Source organism: Quercus lobata, chromosome 7 (assembly GCF_001633185.2).
Source record: "Quercus lobata isolate SW786 chromosome 7, ValleyOak3.0 Primary Assembly, whole genome shotgun sequence".
In the NCBI taxonomy this organism is placed as follows: Eukaryota; Viridiplantae; Streptophyta; class Magnoliopsida; order Fagales; family Fagaceae; genus Quercus; species Quercus lobata.
The window spans coordinates 47,936,485-47,957,035 of record NC_044910.1 but is presented as its reverse complement, the minus strand read 5'-3'; the positions used below and the strand labels follow the sequence as shown (position 1 = coordinate 47,957,035).

Genomic DNA, 20,551 nt, shown 5'->3' with positions numbered 1-20,551 from the left:
TTGAGTGATATTTTGGGATAAAAGAAGGGCCAAACCAAAACGTTTTGATCAATAATGTGAACGCTGAGTCAACGTTAATTGTCTATTTGGATACGGTGAGGGGGCCATAGGAGGAAACTTTGGTGGCGGTGACTGGTGAGGCCAAGGACGGCGTCGCATTGAATGATATTTTTGTGTGTGAATTTACAATACAACAACGTCAATTAATGGTGCTTTTGTTTACTTTTCCAAGTCCTAGGTGTTTCCTTATACATTTGACATGTGGATTCCGCTGGGAAGGAATGCACACAACCAGCCAATCTCAGTTGAGGCCTAGTAAAACTGTAGCAGATCAGCCATTTCTATTCCTCCCCTGGATCAAATTAAGACCCTTAAAAGTTCGGCTAAAAAGCACAGATATTTCATCCAGATGTCGTTCTGTGTTAAATTTATGTCATATTCATGTCATATCGGTGTCGTATTGATTATTTTATATTATAATTTTTCAAAAATCGTTTGTATCACCTTATTATATCTATATTGATATTTGTGCTTCCTAGGTTTTGCCTATTGGTTTTGAGATATAAAGAAAGAGATTTTGAAGTGAGAACATAGAAAAAAAATAAATAAATAAATAAAAGGCAATACTATATACAGCTGACGAGGGAGGCATTGCTGTCAGTAGATTAGAGAGACATATAATAGCTGAAGGAACATGGTGCTTGGCTTAGAGATAGAGCTGTTAAGGAAAGTAGGAAAATGCATTTTCGTCATGAGTGAGGTCAGTTCCATGTCTTCTTGTTTTCCGTTTTTTATTTATTATTTTAAACTAAAAAGGACAAAAAGGCATTATTAAAAAAAAAACAAAAAACAAAATATTTTGATTCAAAAAATTTGTTTTGTTTTTGGTTGAATGATTCAAACATCTCAACTAAACGGAAATCTATTCTTTTTGTGTATAGAAAACATAAATATTTATCTCCGTTAATAACTTAATACCACTAGGCTCCCATGTAAAACAGAAATGGATTGGGATCCAGTATAATAGCTAAGCGCCTAGCGCTATTACACTATGTAATTATTATATTTATGCGAAATATAAAAATTCATAGGATGAAAAGTAAAAGGTTAAAAAATTATGAAAAAAAATTACCCTATCAACTTTTATATTTCACATGAGATGTTAATTGCATGGTGCAATAGTCAAATCTCAATCCAACAATTATATTTACTGATCTTTTTATGGTGTATGGTGCCTATAGCATATTTCCTAGATAATGCCAGGAAAGGTGAATTTATTTTTTCGAGTTTCAGGCCTGTTACAGTGCTACTAGCTTGGAAATGGAGAAGGTATGTGTATCAAATATATGTACTGTCCCTTTTATATAGAGGTTGGTCTCATACTTGTGAGGTACCCAATGTGAGAGGGGTTACCTCAATATGAGAGGGGTGTTACGTATACTTGATGCATATAAATTTTTTTTTCTTGAAAATGGGGTACTCAAGATGTTATCCTAGAATTGATAGTTCACCATGAATAGTATGAAACGAACCAATGTGCAGCCTGCAGGTCAGTTGATAATGACACTAACACCACATTTGGAATAGCTAAAAGAAGGAAAGGAAGAGAAATTAGGAAAAGATAGAGTTTCTGCTATTTGGTTGGTATGAGAGAAAAGAAAAGAAAGAAAAAAAGTGAATAAAAAAAAAATCAATCCATTAGGACAACTCTTATAATCGAGAAATTATAAAATTCTCATGGTAGATAAGTGACGTAATTTACCATTCTACTTAAAAACTCCCACATGTTTAAAATTGCTGAGTTAAAAATTTTTTTTTAAACAAAAATTAATTATGACTCAGCAATTTTAAACAGGTGGGAGTCTTTAAGTGGAATAGTGGACCATATCACTTGTCCACCATGAGAACCTTATAATTTCTTCTTATAATCTGTCCAATTTGTGTAGAAATGGAGAGAAATCAGTAATAAAAAATTCTAGCCACTTTTTTTTTTTTTTTTTTTTTAATTTTAGTTGGCTCTGAAAATTGCAATTTTATTTATTAACTCTTTTATCCATTTCTTATGGATAAAGTTTACTTACAAAATTGGTTGTAACCTTAGACTACAACCTTACTCATTATCTTCTTATTGTAGATGAATTTTGACAAATCTACCATTGAATTACATTTTCTTATATCCTCCATACTTGCAAAATTTCTAGAAAGTTAAAAATCAATAACTATGTTATCAATAAATTATTTAAATTGCAAGTTTTTGTAGTTTAAAATTATGCATAAAATATAAGCTTGTAAATCATATAGTAAAAATATCCGATTGATACAAAATTTGACATATGTATTGAAAGTGTAAAGAACATACAACTCAATGGTTAGATTTTCAATAATGTATATTTCATTGAGTAAAGTTGTAGCCTTAAACTACAACCAACTTTGTAATTAAACTTTGTCATTTCTCTATTTTATCATGGTATAAAAGTAAAAATTATATATTTTTCTTTTCATTTCTCTTCCCTTTGCAAACCAAACAAAGGTTGGATAAGCATATTCTTTTCTTTTCTCTTTCCTTCCCTATTTCCAAACATACATTAGAGAAATGTTTTCTTTTCCCTTTCTTTATTCTTTCCTTTTACTTTTCTTTATTCTTTTCTTTTCTTTTCCCTCACTCAACTCCAACCAAACATAGTGTAAATAATCCTTCAATGAGTTGCAAATTATCAAACATTTTATCTTTTGAAAGGAAATGAATGGAAAGTAAATAAAATTATTTAGGAATAATATAAGAAAAAAAATAATCAATTTATAACAATAGTACTATTATAGTGCCCTGCAAATGATTTATAGTTCACTTAATACTTTCTTCTCGTATAATAATAATATATAGATAATAATATGTTGGGAAATTTAGAATCCAGTTGATAGAATTAACCAGTTTTAAATCCAAGTTGTTAATTAGATTTATTATGAATAAATCTTGTTAAAACAAACTAACATCAATACCATGTCAATATCAAGCATAGCGGAATAGTAAATAAGACAAGATATGATGACCCAGGAAAATCAATGAAATAAATTAGTTTCACAGTAAAAAACTTGGCGGGAAACCTTCTCGAAAAGTAATCCACTATAATAAAGAGAAGTTTCAAATCTAGTACCAAACTTTTGTCCTTAGACTCTACTATCCTCGCAGATGAAATTATAGTAGAAACCTTCTATCGCTTCAGAATCTCTGAACTCTTAAATATATGAACACTACCTTTTAATGTACGACTCCCAATACGTGATTAACCAATGATGCACGGATCTCAGTACGTGACTAACACACCAATTTGAGGATGTGTTGCAAAGTTCTTTATTTTATCAACAATGAAGATCAAGAAGCACTTGATTACAAAACTCTAAGGTGCAAAGACGTAGTACTTTCTTTCAGAGAGAATAAGGCACTAGGTCACTTTTTGCATGTGTTCTCATGTATAGTCAATCAATACATATGTGACTGCCTTTAAAATAAGCCTTATATATGTCTAGAGTTGTGAGAAAGGAAACCTTACACATACACATCAGCTTGGGCCGAAAATCAAATCTGAAAATTCTAATTTTGTAGATCTCGATAGATTTTCTATCCAACTTCTGTTCAGCTTTAATGAACGGCTTTTCTTCACTTGTTTCTTGGTCCAATCTTCATGGCTTTAATACTTGACTTGAACAATATGTTTCTTGAAATACTAAACTCATCCTAGATCTACTAAATTACAAGTGCATTTTGTCAAAGGATTAGCCAATTTACAATAACATATGTCTCTAACAATTCTCACATATGTCCTAATATAATATGAGAGAGTAGTCATAAATCTAAGATGCACTATATCATATGTGTACATTACCAATAAAATTTATTATTATTATTATTATTATTATTGTAGCCATCTATCAAAATGTTGATGTATACATATAGCATAAAATTGTTGACCAAAAGCGGGCGGTCCACTCTAAAAACAAAAACCCAATGTCTTCATTCTCCATTACCAACATGATGCCAAAATATAGTTTAATTAATGTGCTGATCTAATGAACTGTATGAGTGGCAGCAACTTCTTTATCTATGAGACCTATTTCCTTAAAGAGTTGATTATTACACGATCAAGTGATTGAACTAGAATTGTCCCCATCATCTGATAATATTGAGTGTGAGGTAGACTTGTGTATCAAACTGGATGAAAGCCAGTCGCCAGAAGAGAGAAAGAAAACCGATAAGGAATAAATCTAGGCAGGACGGAGCTAGAAATTTTACTTTGATTTGCCTCATATTAGCTTTTATTAGTTCTCTTTTAAGCCTACACCCACTGCAGATATCACCTTTTTTTTAATACCTATAGCTAACAATTAGTCACATCAATAAATATGAAAAATTTTGTATCTATAAACCTTCTCATATATATATCAGGCATTAGTTTTCAAATAAAAAATAATAACAAAGGTCTTTCAATTAACTTGGAAGTATGCTGCAAAATTTTTGTTAGAAATTTTTAATCAATGTAATTCTTATTAGTACTCAAAATACTAATAAAACTAAACAACCAATTGATCATTTTAAGGTCATTTATTTTCTCTCTTAAGTTTTTCCTATTCCTTTAGACACTTATAAGTCGATAATATTCATAGAAATAAAATATAAGTATATAATAAAGCTAGCCTACATTGCAAGAACAAATAATATTAATAGAAATTAAATATAACAAAATAAATGTTAGCAACCATAAAATAAATTGAATCTAAATTCAACCAAAAAAATAAATTCAAGATCACTTTTGTACCTCTCAAATATATACAAATTTAACTTAATAAGAAAAGATTGAACTATAATAGAAATGAAAAGGCAAAACAAGAATTGTTTACCTCTCAAAATTCACATAACTTCATATTATAAAACTCTTTGTTAAGGAAGATATAATTTAATTTTTTCTTAAGATATGCTTTGTTAAGGAAGAGTTTTAATGAATTGAAATCGAAGAGAATATGAGAGTACTAAGTGATAAAAAGTTTTGGGGTGACTAAAAGGTAAAAGCTATAAAGTATTTAGGAAAAAGCTCAACTAAAGAAGCTAGTAAAAATATGGATAGTTGACATGTTAAGAGGAAGATGGATAAAAACTAATGGACAAAACATGAAAACATGCAAAGAAAAGTTGGGGGAGCCAAATCTTATGCTAGGGTGGCCAGCTCATGAGAAGAATAAATTGGGACATTAGTTTTACCTGAGTCTAAGACTCTAGAGTAAAGGAGCTGAGTAACTCCGATTTGAATGGAAGGCTCTCCATTTTATCCACTATAATCAGGCGATGTTTCAGCTCCATTGACTATCTCAAAAAAAGCAAATGGTGAATGGATATTGGGCAGGGAAGAAATTAGATATATGTGCTCAATGAATTCCGCAAATGTCATTTTTCTCCCTCTAATCTGTGATTCCAAGTAAATTTGGATGGCCTCATTTTTACTTAAAAGATGTGATCCGCAACATTAAAATTGGATGGGGGATTTTCTTTACGCTCTCAACATCAATTGGAAGGAAGAAAGGATGTAAATAATGGTTACTTTAGTTCCACTTCCGCCAGCGGGTATCAGGATCAATCAACTCGCATACTCTTGCTTCTTCGGATTGAGCACTTTCAAGTTCAACAGGAGAAATAAATTTGAACGTGGTTGGGTTTGGTAATCGTTTTGTCCTGCCAAATTCCAGCGGCTCTTCCATTACCAACCCACCATCCGGTCTTGTTTGAGAAGACTTTTCACCACCGGTACACGAGTAATTGTAGAACCACACTAATTGTAGAACCACAACTTTTGTCATGTGGCAAACTATGACTGACATCCTATCATTTTCACATGAACTGTGAGGTTCAGCAAGCTGTAATTAGTTCTTTTCAAGCTCACCAACTTACCAAGTAAGATTTTATTGTGAAAAATAAAAATGTAATAATTCTCTGTTTTCCTGCCAAACTTGAAATAAGAGTGACTCCGAGTTTGGCTAGCATACCAGCCGACCCTTTGAGATATATATATATATATATATATATATTTGCGCTTTTGAAATAATAAATAAAGGCTTCCACATCTATTTATTTATTTATTAACCATATAAATATATAACCTTGGAATTTGCATATATTTAGTGCTAAGTGATATTGATAGAATGAAATCCTCCAATTGTTCATAAATAAAAAATAAAAAATGAAATCCTCCAATAAACCAAGCAGGTGCTTTGCACGTGCTACTAGTGATTTATGATTTAAAAAGAGGCAAAAATAACTAAATTTGGTTCGAGTTTTTAAAGTTAGGCATGAAACTCGCGGACATGAAGCTTAAGGAACAAAGGCCATAAATTTTGCTCCTAACCAAGTTATATTCATTCTCACCAAGGTAAACAACTTTTGGAAGCAGATCAATATTGTCCCAAGCCTCTGCCCACTTCCTCAATTATGAATGAATACAGCAGCACTGAAAAAGTAGGTTAGTTCGAAATACTTTTGGTGGGTTTGAACTTGCAACTGATGATGTAGAAGCAAAAAACATCTCATCTGTGAATCAGGACTCTTAAAATTTTTAAAAAACACAAAATAGAATAGTTTAAGCAGAATATGTGTCTAAATGTAAACACTTCATTTAAAAATATAAGAAAGGCCTGGCAATGAAATAGTTCCAGGCATCAATGCCACAATAATCAGTAACAGAAAGTAGTGGCAGCATAGGACATATAAAATGGCTTTGAACAAAATTACCGATAACTTCAAAGCCCCAATTGAGAGTCAAAATTAAGATAAACAAACAGCTTGAAATTTAAAATAACCGCCTACGATACTATAGGGAATGCCGCTCAGAAATTTAGTCGACTTCCTCAATCTTGGGGCCAGCACCACTTCCTCCAGCAGGAACATCATCATCAGCTCCGGGCATTTCACCACCAGCACCTTGGTACATCTTGGCAATGATTGGGTTGCAGATACTCTCCAACTCCTTCATCTTGTCTTCAAACTCGTCAGCCTCTGCAAGCTGGTTGCTGTCTAACCATTGGATCGCCTGCTCAATGGCATCCTCGATCTTCTTCTTATCAGCTGGTGGAAGCTTGGCGCCAATCTTCTCATCCTTCACTGTGTTCCTCATGTTGTATGCATAATTCTCCAAAGCATTCTTGGTCTCGACCTTCTTTTTGTGCTCCTCATCCTCAGACTTGTATTTCTCTGCCTCTTGAACCATCTTCTCGATTTCATCCTTTGAGAGTCTACCCTTGTCATTGGTAATGGTGATCTTGTTCTTTTGACCGGTTGTCTTGTCCTCAGCAGACACATTCAAGATACCGTTGGCATCAATGTCAAAGCACACTGTGATTTGAGGAACACCCCTGGGAGCAGGAGGGATTCCTGAAAGCTCAAATTTACCAAGCAAGTTGTTGTCCCTGGTCCTTGTTCTTTCACCCTCATAGACCTGGATCAACACACCAGGCTGGTTATCGGAATAGGTAGAGAACACCTGTTCCTTCTTTGTGGGGATGGTAGTGTTCCTGGGAATCAACACAGTCATGACACCACCGGCAGTTTCCAAACCAAGGGAGAGAGGGGTAACATCCAAGAGCAGAAGATCCTGCACCTTCTCATTGCCCTCACCGCTCAAAATAGCTGCCTGGACTGCAGCACCATAAGCAACGGCCTCATCAGGGTTGATGCTCTTGCAGAGCTCCTTCCCGTTAAAGAAGTCTTGTAAAAGCTGCTGGACCTTGGGAATTCGAGTTGAACCACCGACAAGGACAGCATCGTGGATTGTGCTCTTGTCCATCTTGGCATCTCTCAAACACTTCTCGACAGGTTCCATACACTTCCTAAAGAGATCCATGTTAAGCTCCTCAAATCTGGCACGAGTAATGGTGGAGTAGAAATCAATTCCTTCATACAAAGAATCAATTTCAATGGTAGTCTGGGCAGTGGATGAGAGAGTTCTCTTTGCCCTCTCACATGAGGTCCTCAATCTCCTAAGAGCTCTGGGGTTGCCACTGATGTCCTTCTTGTTCTTCCTCTTAAACTCCTGGACAAAATGATTCACCATTCTGTTATCAAAATCTTCACCACCAAGATGGGTGTCACCAGCAGTGGCTTTCACTTCAAAGATACCCTCTTCAATAGTAAGAAGAGACACATCAAAGGTACCACCACCAAGATCAAAAATCAAAACATTCTTCTCGCCGACACTTGTTGCCTTCTTATCAAGACCATAAGCAATGGCCGCAGCAGTGGGCTCGTTAATGATTCGCATGACATTAAGACCAGCAATGACACCGGCATCCTTGGTAGCCTGACGCTGAGAGTCATTGAAGTACGCTGGAACAGTGACCACTGCATTCTTGATTTGGAAACCTAGGTAAGCCTCAGCGATCTCACGCATCTTCATTAGAACCATGGATGAGATTTCTTCAGCAGCAAATTGCTTCTCCTCACCCTTGTAGTTGACACAAATCATGGGCTTCTCGCCAGGTCCATTAAAGACCTTGAACGGCCACAATTTAATATCACTCTGAACTGAGGCATCACTAAATCTCCGTCCAATCAACCTCTTGGCATCTACAAAGGATAGGTACAATATAAGAACAAACATTGATTATAACAAACAAACAAACAAACAAAAAAGAACAAAACATTGATTATAACAAACAAACAAACAAAAAAGACCCAATTTTCAACGAATCACAATTGATTATTTCACATGTATAGTCATCCAACATGCATCGCTAATAATAAAACCCATAACATTGTAAGCTTATTACTTTCCAAATTTCAGATCATTTCAACTAAATTTAGATTCCATATAATTGATTATAATACAACTCTCCAATCATTGAAGTTCGTGGACAATAAGCTTACAAACTAACGTATCACTGATCAGCAATTTGTAACAGTTTTTAGTATTTTCTTTTTAGAAAACCATTACATCTTAATAAAACTAAGATTAACCTTCGATTCAATAAACAGTATTAACATAGGACATGAACCATGATTTCTCTTAAATCTAAGATTACCTATTTGAATTAACAATTATTTACATCCTCTCAATTACGTTTTTTACTTAAGCAACTACTTTAATCATAAGTAAATACGTGTTTCATTAACAGAATCATAAAAAACATTAAATCTAACTCCAAATATAAACATCAAAACTATCATACCGAACTTGCAAATAGCATATCATCAGCAACAACAAAAAAAACTCAGATCTAAAACACAAGTAAATACAAACAACACAGAATAGTAGATCGGAGAGCTCTAAAACAAAGCTTGATAGATCCACAAACTTCAGCTATAATCAACAAAGATATATATTCACATAAAACAACAAGTCAAGCCAAGTCAAAAAAACATGCTATTTTCAGATCTATGAAGCAGTGAACTGAACTCAGAGATCTTACCGAAGACGGTGTTGGTAGGGTTCATGGCGACCTGGTTCTTAGCCGCATCACCGATCAAACGCTCCGTATCGGTAAATGCGACGTAAGACGGCGTCGTTCTGTTACCCTGGTCATTAGCTATGATCTCAACACGGTCGTGTTGCCATACTCCGACGCAGGAGTAAGTGGTTCCGAGATCGATTCCGATCGCCGGTCCTTCTCCCTTTCCGGCCATTATAATCTTCCTATTAGTTGTGTCGACGAAGAAGAATTTAATAGAAAAGTAAAAAAGAGATCTGTGTAAGAGCTAAAAGAATAGTAGTACAAACAGCTAGGGTTTGAAAGTAAGAAAAAGCTTGGTGGAGCTCTGTTTATATAGTGTAAGGGTTAAGAATTCGAGAATGTTCTATCGCACAATAGTATTGGAGCCGTCCGATTTTCGTGTGGGAACCAACGGTTTCAGATTTGTCTAGATGAGGTGCCTTCCTTCGCCGCCCAGTGCTTTATTGACTTGTGTGCATCCGCGTCAATTCCCCCCTCTTCATACGATTTCCACTTTCCAGTTCCTTCCAATCACCGACCAAAATTAAAATCATTAACATTTTTTTGAATTTTTTTATTCTTTGGCAAAATCCACAAGTAATATACATAAATTATTACCGTTGGAATTTGTCTGATTTACCCTCTAGACATTAGACAATAGAGTTCAAAATTGTCTGATCTACTCCATTTAACTTTCATTTTTTTTTTTTTTTTAAAGTTACTTGGCACTGTTAAAAATTCTCTTGTTGCTTCATCATTTATATCTTACTAGTGCATCACTTGTGCGTATGTACGGTACAATTAAAAAAAATTATAATTACATATATATGGATTCAAATTAGACCCTTCGTCTTTTGCACTTTATTAACTTACTTAAAACAAAAATTAAAAAAAAAAAAACTTAAATAGAACACGTGACGCAAAATTAAACAACAATTGAAATTCAACTTGAAACCTAATTGGATTTTCTCTTAACTTTACCTATTAATATATATATATATATATAAAGAGAGAGAGAGAGAGAGAGAGAGAGAGATATGTTATTTATCTACCATTGATTACCTAACACTCCTTTGCATAGCAATGACAAACGTTACATAACACGGTTTAAAATTTCTCGTGATACTTTCTTTTCTATCAATCTTTGATAGTTATTTATTTATCATTAATTATGCAGACACTCTTTTGCGTTTGTGATTGCCATAATAAAATTCCAATGAAACTTATGCAATCCAAACAAGTTGTTAGAATAGTAAGGAAGTTTCAAAGGATGTTCAAGGAAAACAATCTTTCTCTCTCTCAAAGATAAGTATAAGTGTGCGTTTGGATATAACGTTTTGCACGTTTTGTGTTTGGCGTTTGAACAGTGGGACCCACGGCACTGTACACGTTTCAACCATTCACGCAGTTTGTTCATCCTTGCTAGGATCCACGTGTACTTTTTGTGGTATTAATACCACATTTCAGCCACTGTGTATTGTGCATGTCTCAACATTTATTTGCGTAATAGTTTGTCCATCCTTGCTAGGACCCATGTGTGCACTGTTTAGTCTAGTTTTAAAATTATTTGCTACTGTATTTTTAGTTTTCAGTAAAATAAATGATATCCAACCAGATCCTAAGTCTACTCAATTTATATTTGTAGAGTTTTTGACGCGGTGTTTGGAATAATTTTAGGCACTATTAGCTCCGAGAGCTTCTATTCCAATAGGACCTGCAACATTATTATTCCAATTACAATGTAATAGGTGTGCATTGTCTGTCATTTATGTTTAGAAAGCAAATTTAATATTTTTGAAAAGTCTTAATAATTTATGATATTAGCCCCAATCTCAAGAATAATTCTTATATTTTACCTTTTTATTTATTTATTTACATTTTAGTTATTATTTTTAACTTCACACCTCAGTATTATTTTTTCTCAAAAAAATCTTACAAAATTTTAAAAAACAATTAAGAAATATTTGAATACAATTAAATATTTTCACATAAATATACGTCAAAGAAAATCTACTTAGTTTTGTTTGTATGTAGATTGGTACCGCGGTATAGCCCGCAAATAACTATATTTTTAATATCAAAGATTTTGTAGAAAACACAGATAAAAATGTATTAAATATTTTTATTAAAAGAATGCATATATATATATATATATATATTTTTCTAAGTTGATTATGACTGCGATTGGTTTTAAGTCTCTTTCATATGGACCCATCACTTATAGTCGGTCACATGGATAGCTGTAACAATAATTGTAATATTTTATGTGATTCTAGAATTTTTGTTAACTAAAACTGCACTTTCCTACATCAAATGCCAAACTTTTTCTTTTTTTGGATAACACATCAAATACCAAATTGATCATAAGTGTATAGCTTATCATATAAAAAAAAAAGACCGTAGGAAGATTCAAGAATAAGGCAATGACTTTGTTATAAAAAAAATAATAGTAAGGCAAAGACTTTGATATATTTTAATAGTAGAGAATTTAAAATTTTAAAATGACTGTATTGAGCAAAACATGTAACACGTCAGGAGGAGGAGGAGGGATTAAGATGGAAATCTAGTGATGGGGAAAAATCAGAGAAAAAACTTGGCCGTCATTGGGTGTGACGTAATGGGCAAATGCAGATGTGCACATTTGCGAGAGAGAGAGCGTTGTGATTGGTGGGGGCAGCGCCTAAGGAAGATTCTTAGGAAAAAGCACGAGACGTCGACGAAGACTTTTGCTTTCCCTTGCTGGCTTTGCTCGCTAAATAAATTGCCGTATAGTATAGACCACGCAACGAACATCGTGGGGAGGGGACCACAACAATTCAAAAATATTCTGGCTGGGGTTACCGACTTCACTTCTATTCTCTCACCTCGATCGGCCTTGTTTTGAGCCCAACATATAAGGCTAAAGAAAACAAGAAAATGACAGTATTTCCCTTAACTTCCTCTCTTCTTCTTCTTCTTCTTCTTCTTCTTCTTCTTTTTTTTTTTTTTTTTTTTTTTTTTTTTTTTTTTTTTTTTTTTAAGAGAGTTTCAACTTATAATATCTGCTCTTGATGATAACTATTATTATCAGATCAAGACACTAATCGATTTTGGTGTAGATGGGAATTGAACCCAGATCTTTTATTCAACTATCATAAATTTTATCAGTTGAGCTAATTGAAACTCACCCCTAATTTCCTCCTATATTTAGTGGGATCGGGGATGTGCGACACGTAATATTTATTTAATTTTTAATTGTCACTTGTCTTATATCTAAATAAAAATAGAAAGAAAATGAAAGATTCAATAAGAGGGACATTTTATCTTGTGATGTTTGATTGGTTCATTGCTTGGCTAAGTAGATTTGGAAAGAGTAGGATATGTGTTCGATCATTTTCCTTTGTAATAACTAGGCAAAAATAGCCAAATAGCACATTTTTGCATATTATGTTGCAATCTACCATTGTTTCATAAATATATAGGTTTCTAACACTTTTTAGATACTCAAATTTGGTAAAATCAAGTTTTCCATGGTACTCGAGTTCCTTAAACTCGAGTACTGTGGAAAATTTTTCAAAATCTTTTAGAGTATATTTTTCAAAGAACTTGAGTTTTTGAAACTCGTGTTTCACAGCAAACTCGAATTTCATATACTCGAGTTTCAAAAAAGTGAAAGATTTCTACATATTTTCAAAACAGTGATAGATTACTAATTTTTTTCCTTGATAGTGGGCCATTTTTGCAGTAATAACTACCTCAAATTACGAATAGTTGTGAGATTCCAGATTTTTCCATTAGAACATACGCACAAGTACAGCAGAGGCATCAAGTTCAAACTTAAGTGAGCTGATTCACAAAGGCAGGGCCTATTGTATATTTGTATTCCATCCCTACAGGCCCATTATTCCACAAACATATCCCAACTATTCTTGAAGAGGTGGAGAACGTAGAACCCAACCCATTCCCCCAAAGCCCACTTCAGCCTAAACTTTTTAATTTTTTTTTTTTTTTTTTTTTGGGAGAAAGGTAATTCTACTTCAATCAAACTTTTTTTTTTTTTTTTGAGAGTACTACACATGAAAGATGAGAGAAAGTCTTAAAAATACTTATAGTAGTGTATATTCAAAAGGGCATACTTCAACCAAAACTCAAGTGACAAATATTAGTATTTTTTTTTCCTGCACCTTGAAATAGAAACGAATATTAATAATTTAATACCAACACTAATATATCTATTTCTTTTAATTATTGTTATTTGTTATTACTAATACTAACATCCTGCAGTGCTATGCAGCTCTTTTTTTTTTCTTTTTTTTTTCCTCTCTTATTGTCTAATATTTTGTTCAGATGTAAAAGAGTTTGTAATGTTTTGGTAGTTATATCTATGAATTAATAAAACGTGGGGTATGGTGTTAGATAGGTTTAAGAGATTCTTTACCATCGACTATTTGACCTTACCTTTAAAATAAATAAAAATATTGATTTACCTTACCTTTAAAATAATTAAAAATATTGATTTCCTTAAAGTTTACTCAATGAGCACTTTTAGATTCTTAAACTTTTGGAGTCAAAACAAAAAGTGTTTAGAGCATTATACAGTGTTTAGGGTTTTTTTTTTGGTGGGGGTGGGGGGGGGGTGGGAGGGCGGGGTTGATTATGGGGGTATGTATGATGTGAAAATGGTGATTGGAAGGTTAAACCATTTGCTGATGAGATTATCTTCTAACATATTTAAAGTTTTCAAATTCCAACTACTTATCCTTTTTTGCAAAGAAAATTTATCAAAATCTCAAAAACAATAATTATCTTTAAAATTTATTTGCTCCATTTTATTACACTATTGTCTAGAATTTAAACCAAAGAAATGTTGGTATGTACTTTGAAGGATCAGTTGTTGTAATGTCGAGGAGATTTGGATGAACTCAAATTTTTTTGTTGAGAATCTGATGAACTCAATTTGATGGTGTGTTGCAAAACAAAGAAATATCAAAAGACCTTTGTGATACCGATATGGCAATCCGAATTTGATTACAATGACATAAAATGGTAAATATGAATAAATCTTATTTTTAATGTTTTGAATAAAGGCATGCTTAAAAGAAAAATCTGATTTGTCATTCAATTGAATGATCACATAAATAATTCTAAAAAAAAGAAAAGAAAATAATGATCACGTAAAAATGATCTATTATGTTTAATTTTCTATTTAGATGAGTTGCATAATTCATGACATAAATATGTACATTAATTCCTAAAAGATTGATTTATGTAGGATAAGGTAGATGCCGAACACATTTGCATCTCGTAAGTTGTAAACTAGCATCCTTCCTTGGATTAATAGTTCAAGGCAATGCTTTTGCAATGTAATTTTTACATTTTAAACTTGAAATTATAGCCATGTGATTTTTCTTTATATTGTTGCAAATAAATAAAGTATTGTAATTGTAATTTTTCATTTTATCATGTAACCTGAATTTTTAATGGAATAAAGGTGTGTTTTATTTATTTTCTCAATTTACTTGTCTTTATTTCTTAATAAAACAAGCTACCACTCCAAATCTAAAACACTCATCTAGAGATTAGATAGGTTGGTTGGTTGAGTCATCACACCAAACACGTTTGATCTTTGTGGTTCTCATAGATATTGAGGATAATACAAATTTTGTTATACAAGTATTATCATCAATTATTAAAAAAATAATTGTAACATTTTAGTAGGAAAAAAAAAGGTAATTAGGACATTTATATATTAATTAATTTATCATATTGTTAAAATAAAATTGTAGTTGACTTTAGAAATTTTCAAATCTCTTAAACAAAAAATAGATATAAGCTTCTTCTAAAAAATAAAAAAATAATAACGGGTCAATTGGATAAGGTTTTTCTCTAGTCTAGAGAAAAATCCTTCAAATCCTTCATATATGTTTTTATTGGATGAAAATTGTGAAAATCTAACAGTCGAATTGCATTTTTTTTATGTTCTTAACACGTATGTAAAATTTTGTTCAAATCGGATGTTACTTACTATTCGATCAATAAATTTATTTTTTATACATAATTTTAATCCACAAAAACTTGAAATTTAAACATTTGATTGATGACATATCTATTGATCTTTAATTTTCTTGAAAATTTGGAAGCGTGGATGATATAAAAAGAACATGTAATTAATACAATGGTTATATTTTCAAAATTCACATGCAATACAAAAATAAATGAGAAGTTTGAAAGCTATTTTTCCAAAATTCACATGCAATCTTTACTCATTTGACATTTGTGGTACTCATAGACATTAAAGATAACTCAAATTGGACAAAGTTTAGGTACAAAATTGAAGGTTACAACTTTACTAAATATTTTTTTATTGGAGGTGAATTTTGACAAATTTATAATTGGGTTACATTTTTTTTTATATATCTTCTATGCTTACAAAATTTCTAGAAAATTAAAGATTAATTGCTATGTCATCAATAAATTATTTAAATTGCAAGTTTTTATATTTTAAAATTATGCATAAAATATAAATTTATAGATTATATAGTAAATAATATCTAATTGACACAAAATTTGACATGTGTATTAAAGGCATAAAGAACACGCAATTCAACTATTAGATTTTTAAAATATGTAATGATATTTATTCTATTGAGTAATGTTGTAATCTTATGTTACAACCAATTTTGTAACTAAATTTTATCCATGCAAATTTTGTTATACAAGTATTATCATCAATTATATATAAAAAAAAAAAAAAGTAATTGCAACTTTTTATTAGAAAAAAAAAAAGTAATTATGACATTTATATATTAATTTATTTATCATATAGTTACAATAAAATTGTAGTTGACTTTAGAATTTTTCAAATCTCTTTAACTAAAAAATAGGTAAAAGATAATGGGTCAAAATTTCATTCCATAGGTAATTTCTAATTTGATAATTTTACCTTTTATTTATTTATTTTCACTTGGTCTGCAGCATCTCGGACTCGGAAGACTATTAACTTCAGTACTGGTTTCCCTTCCCCAACATAACTTCATCTATCCCCCAAAGCCACTCTAATCTGAACTCTTTCTGCCAAACTCAAAATGGGTACAATCAGTGAGGCAGGGTGTGCCTTAGAACTCGAGGCCATGAGCAAGGAAGACTCATCTTGGCACCCTTTCCAGGTCTCTTTTAGGTGAGACCAAAATACTCATCGCTTTTTATTATTTTATTTCCTTTGTTTTGTGGTCATGGGCATCTCCCAAAAATAAAAAAGCTGATCACTTTAGGATACCCAAAAATAGAAATTATTGTTAGTAATTGATTTTAGTTATGTGGGTTTTATTTTTTTATGTAAGTAAAGTGATTATATTTTTAGTTATGTGTGTGGGTGTTTATGGGTTTTGTTTTTCTCTGCATTGATGATTTTTTTGGGTGTAAAATATATGACTGCATTTTTAAATTTTGTTTTTGATCAACAAAAGAGGATCGTAGATATATATATATAAATATATATATATATATATATATATATATATATATATATATATATATAAGGAAACTTTGTTATGACTAAACTGTGTGATCATTAGGAGTTAATGTTTGTATCTAAAAGATGCTAGAGTAAAAATCTCTACTTCTTTATAAACATGGACAATATTATCTATTTATTTAACTTTTTTTTATTTATGAGTTTTTTCATTTAGTTTTGTACCATATCTGAAGTGAATAGAATGAGTTTTGATCTATTTATTTTCCTGTTTATGTTTTCCTCAATTTCTTTACTTTCTGATGACAACAAACCTTGAATTGGACCAAAAGAAAGGAAATAAAATAAAATAAGTATATATTTTTTTTGGATAATTTGATAGTTGGGGGTGAAGGATTTGAACCATGGACATTTTCGTCAAAAACTCTAGGGCCCGTTTGGTAGAATTGTTAAACAATTCATTTTCAGTTTTTAAACAATATTACACATATTTTCATTCACTTTTTCACTCATACATATTTTAAAAGAATACAAACAATGTTACTCAAATGAGCCTAAGACTTTTGGAAAATGAGTGCATTTTTTGTTTGGAAGGAGTGGGATTTTTAATGAGAATATGTAGGGAGGACTTGATAAATATTTAACACGGTTTAGAGTTCCTCGCAGAACTGGAAAGATTTGGGAGGGAGAATAATTATAACACCATAAAAAGCTTTAGTGCAAAAGTTACCTTAAGCCTGTTATTTGCATTTCCTTTATTACAATCAATTTCGAAAGTTCACCAATTTAGATATTCAGACAAAATGTTTGAGTATGCTTCCTGATTGTGTGCTCTTTTTTTTTTTTTTTGGTTGAAAAGGATGATATGCATTGATTAGCTAGCCATAAAAGGCAAAGTATTGGCTAAAAAGCCTTAAAGAGTACAACCCATAAGCATCAGATTCTAATTTGATACAAAGCTCATCCGAGTTAGGAGCATCTAAAACTACAAAAGTCCCTATCATGTTGCAGCCTTCTTTTACGAGATGATCGGCGCATCTATTTGCTTCCCGGTAAACATGGCTGATCCTGACTTGGTTGAAATGGCGAAGAAGGTACCTGCAGTCATTAAGCAAAGCAGAAAAGGAGTTATTGGAGGATTTTGAAGAAAGCATCAGGTCTACAACTACTTTAGCATCCAGTTCCACAAGTAGCTGGTGATGCCGAGTTGGGAAGCAAGCATCAGTCCGTCTTTTAAAGCCCAAAACTCAACTATAATGTTGGATGTAAACCCGATGTTCCTCATGTAGCCTTTTACCCAACTCCCAAGATGATCACGTATAAGACCACCCCCACCCGCCTTGCTCGAATTGCCAAAAGAAGCACCATCGGTATTCAACTTAAACCAGCCCATTGGCGGTTTGTTCCAGCGCACTTGGATAGAAATTTGTCGGTTTATTTTCTGGCCTTTGCTTACATAATAGAAATATTCTCTTGTAGTTTGAATGCAAAGGTTTTTTAGCTTCAGGTTGAGTGGGGAGTTTTCAAAAATTGTCTTGTTTCTCTATTTCCATAACATCCACACAGGATTGTGTGCTCAGCTCTGCGGAAGATGGTCTTCTTATAGAGTTTGGGAGCCAAGAGTTGGAGCCACGTGTTGGATATGTTTCAACAATTTACTGATGTGATAAAGTAAAAGGAACAAAACATGTATCTAAAATTAAACAATAACACAAAATAGATATAATAGGCAAAATTAATAAACAAATACTGAATATAAATAATAAGAAATCTGCAAATAATTGAAAACTCACAGACCAGATGCTTAAAAGGATGAATAATTGAGATTAAGTCTTGTGTTTTACCCAATCTCCTTAAGCGGATTTCGCCCCTCACACTTTCACTGTGGTACTTTGAGACTCTTAGACATCTGCCTCCCAAGATAAAATGATCAAACAGCACGAAGATGAAGCACTCAGGGTCGTGCTCTACGAACTACTCAATGCCTCTTTCTCTTTCTTTGACACAAAAAATGAATGAACCAAAAATTTCTCACTGGGAGAGTTTTCTCTGAAAAGTTTTATTTTATGAATGAGGGACAATGAAACTATACATAACTTAAAAACTGAAACACTGTTTCAGAGATAACTTCTGTGCACAGACACTGACTCAATAATAAAATAATAAAATATTATTATTAATTGGACAAGTGGGCCTAGTCCACTCATGCTTAAAGCCCAACCCAATATCCAGCCCAAAGCTTATATTTTCTATTATTTCCAATGTGGGACTCAAGAATTTTCACCACTTATAATAACATCTTCAAGTGAATATATATAACACATCAATTTCTTATTCACTCCATGCTATTTTTCCAACACCACGCGACGTCGTGTAGTCCAAAAACCCCTGGAGAAGCTCGATCTCGTCCTTATCGGTCCACAGCCTCTGAAAAAGTCTCCGCGAATCGTCGATAGGAATTGGCTGCGACTTCTTCTCCTCGAGGTGTGGCTCGATAGTGATACGCTGTCGTTTCGGGGAAGGCGTGGTGGTTGCTGTTGCAGCTGTGGTGGTGGCAACGGTTGTTATGACCGTCGTGGTGATTGCTAACTTGGCAATTGGCGGTTCGACGGCGAGGATGGCGTTGGTGACAGAGGAGGAAGGAACGGCGACGGTGACGGTAGGGGATGACGTGGAGGGAGAAGCGAAGTTGATGATGTCATTGTCCTCTGGATCAAGGAGAACGTCGTCGTTTTCATCGTCGTCTAATTCTTCTTCGTCGTCTTCTTCTGATAATTCGTCATCGTCGTCATCGAAGTCTTCATCGGCGAAGACGGTGTCACTTTCCTCTGAGGCCATTATAAAACTTTTTTTTTTTTAGAGAGAGAGAGAGAGAGGGGCTTTTAAATTTTACACCAAAAAGATGAGCATTACCACTACCCAAAGTACTACCTAAACTTGAAGGACTTCACAAGTTCTAAATTCAACCAAGAAAAGAGGAATATAAACAAATCAAATGCACAAATGATCAAACAAGAAATATCAGGCAATAGAACTCACTTGATATCATAGTAGCACGGGTAGAATGTCACTTGATTACAATTGAACACAAACTGAAATTGGTAAAGATTGCACACCAATTACGTTACAATACTCCTAGTTAAGTCACAAGCCTATTTTTAGATAATTCATACGAAATGAAACACACTTTGCAAACATGAAATTATCCGTATGTTGATCGAGAATTGTTGCTATTGATAGAGGATTACATGTTGAAGAGAATTTGCTTGTAGACTTCAATTTTTTACTAATAGGAAATAGGCAGTGGTTATTTAAGCCAATAACTACCCCACGAATCAAAGAAGGGGTTGATTACGCGTAGAAAATAACTATCACTTACAAATGTCATCTTTTTGCCAATTTATTTACTATATGGCATAAATAACTACTACATTTATTTATTTATTTTATTTTTTATATTAACACTACCAAAGCTTATGTGGAGGTTTAAAACTGTCATTTTAATATAATAAATAAATAAACCTATAAAAAAAAGACATGGAAAATTGTGAGGCTACCAAAGCCTAATTACATTACATTACATATTTGAGAAACGTTATATTCACAAAATTTTCAAAAAAAAAAAAAAATATTCAC

General features: G+C 32.7%; 2 protein-coding genes across 2 annotated transcripts; both read right to left on the bottom strand.

Moving 5' to 3' along the window:
* Window positions 1-6,616: 6,616 nt before the first annotated feature.
* LOC115952443 (probable mediator of RNA polymerase II transcription subunit 37e) lies at window positions 6,617-9,776 on the bottom strand. The gene is made up of 2 exons (XM_031069614.1): window positions 9,445-9,776; window positions 6,617-8,602 (listed from the first exon to the last, which is right to left on the bottom strand). Exons 1-2 carry the CDS (start codon window positions 9,656-9,658, stop codon window positions 6,876-6,878), a joined length of 1,941 nt encoding a protein of 646 aa, XP_030925474.1. The 5' UTR covers window positions 9,659-9,776; the 3' UTR covers window positions 6,617-6,875.
* A 9,470-nt stretch (window positions 9,777-19,246) lies between these two features.
* On the bottom strand, window positions 19,247-19,753 carry LOC115952156 (probable transcription factor At3g04930). Its single transcript, XM_031069233.1, has one exon. The coding sequence runs from the start codon at window positions 19,751-19,753 to the stop codon at window positions 19,247-19,249; it is 507 nt and encodes a 168-aa protein (XP_030925093.1).
* Window positions 19,754-20,551: the final 798 nt, after the last annotated feature.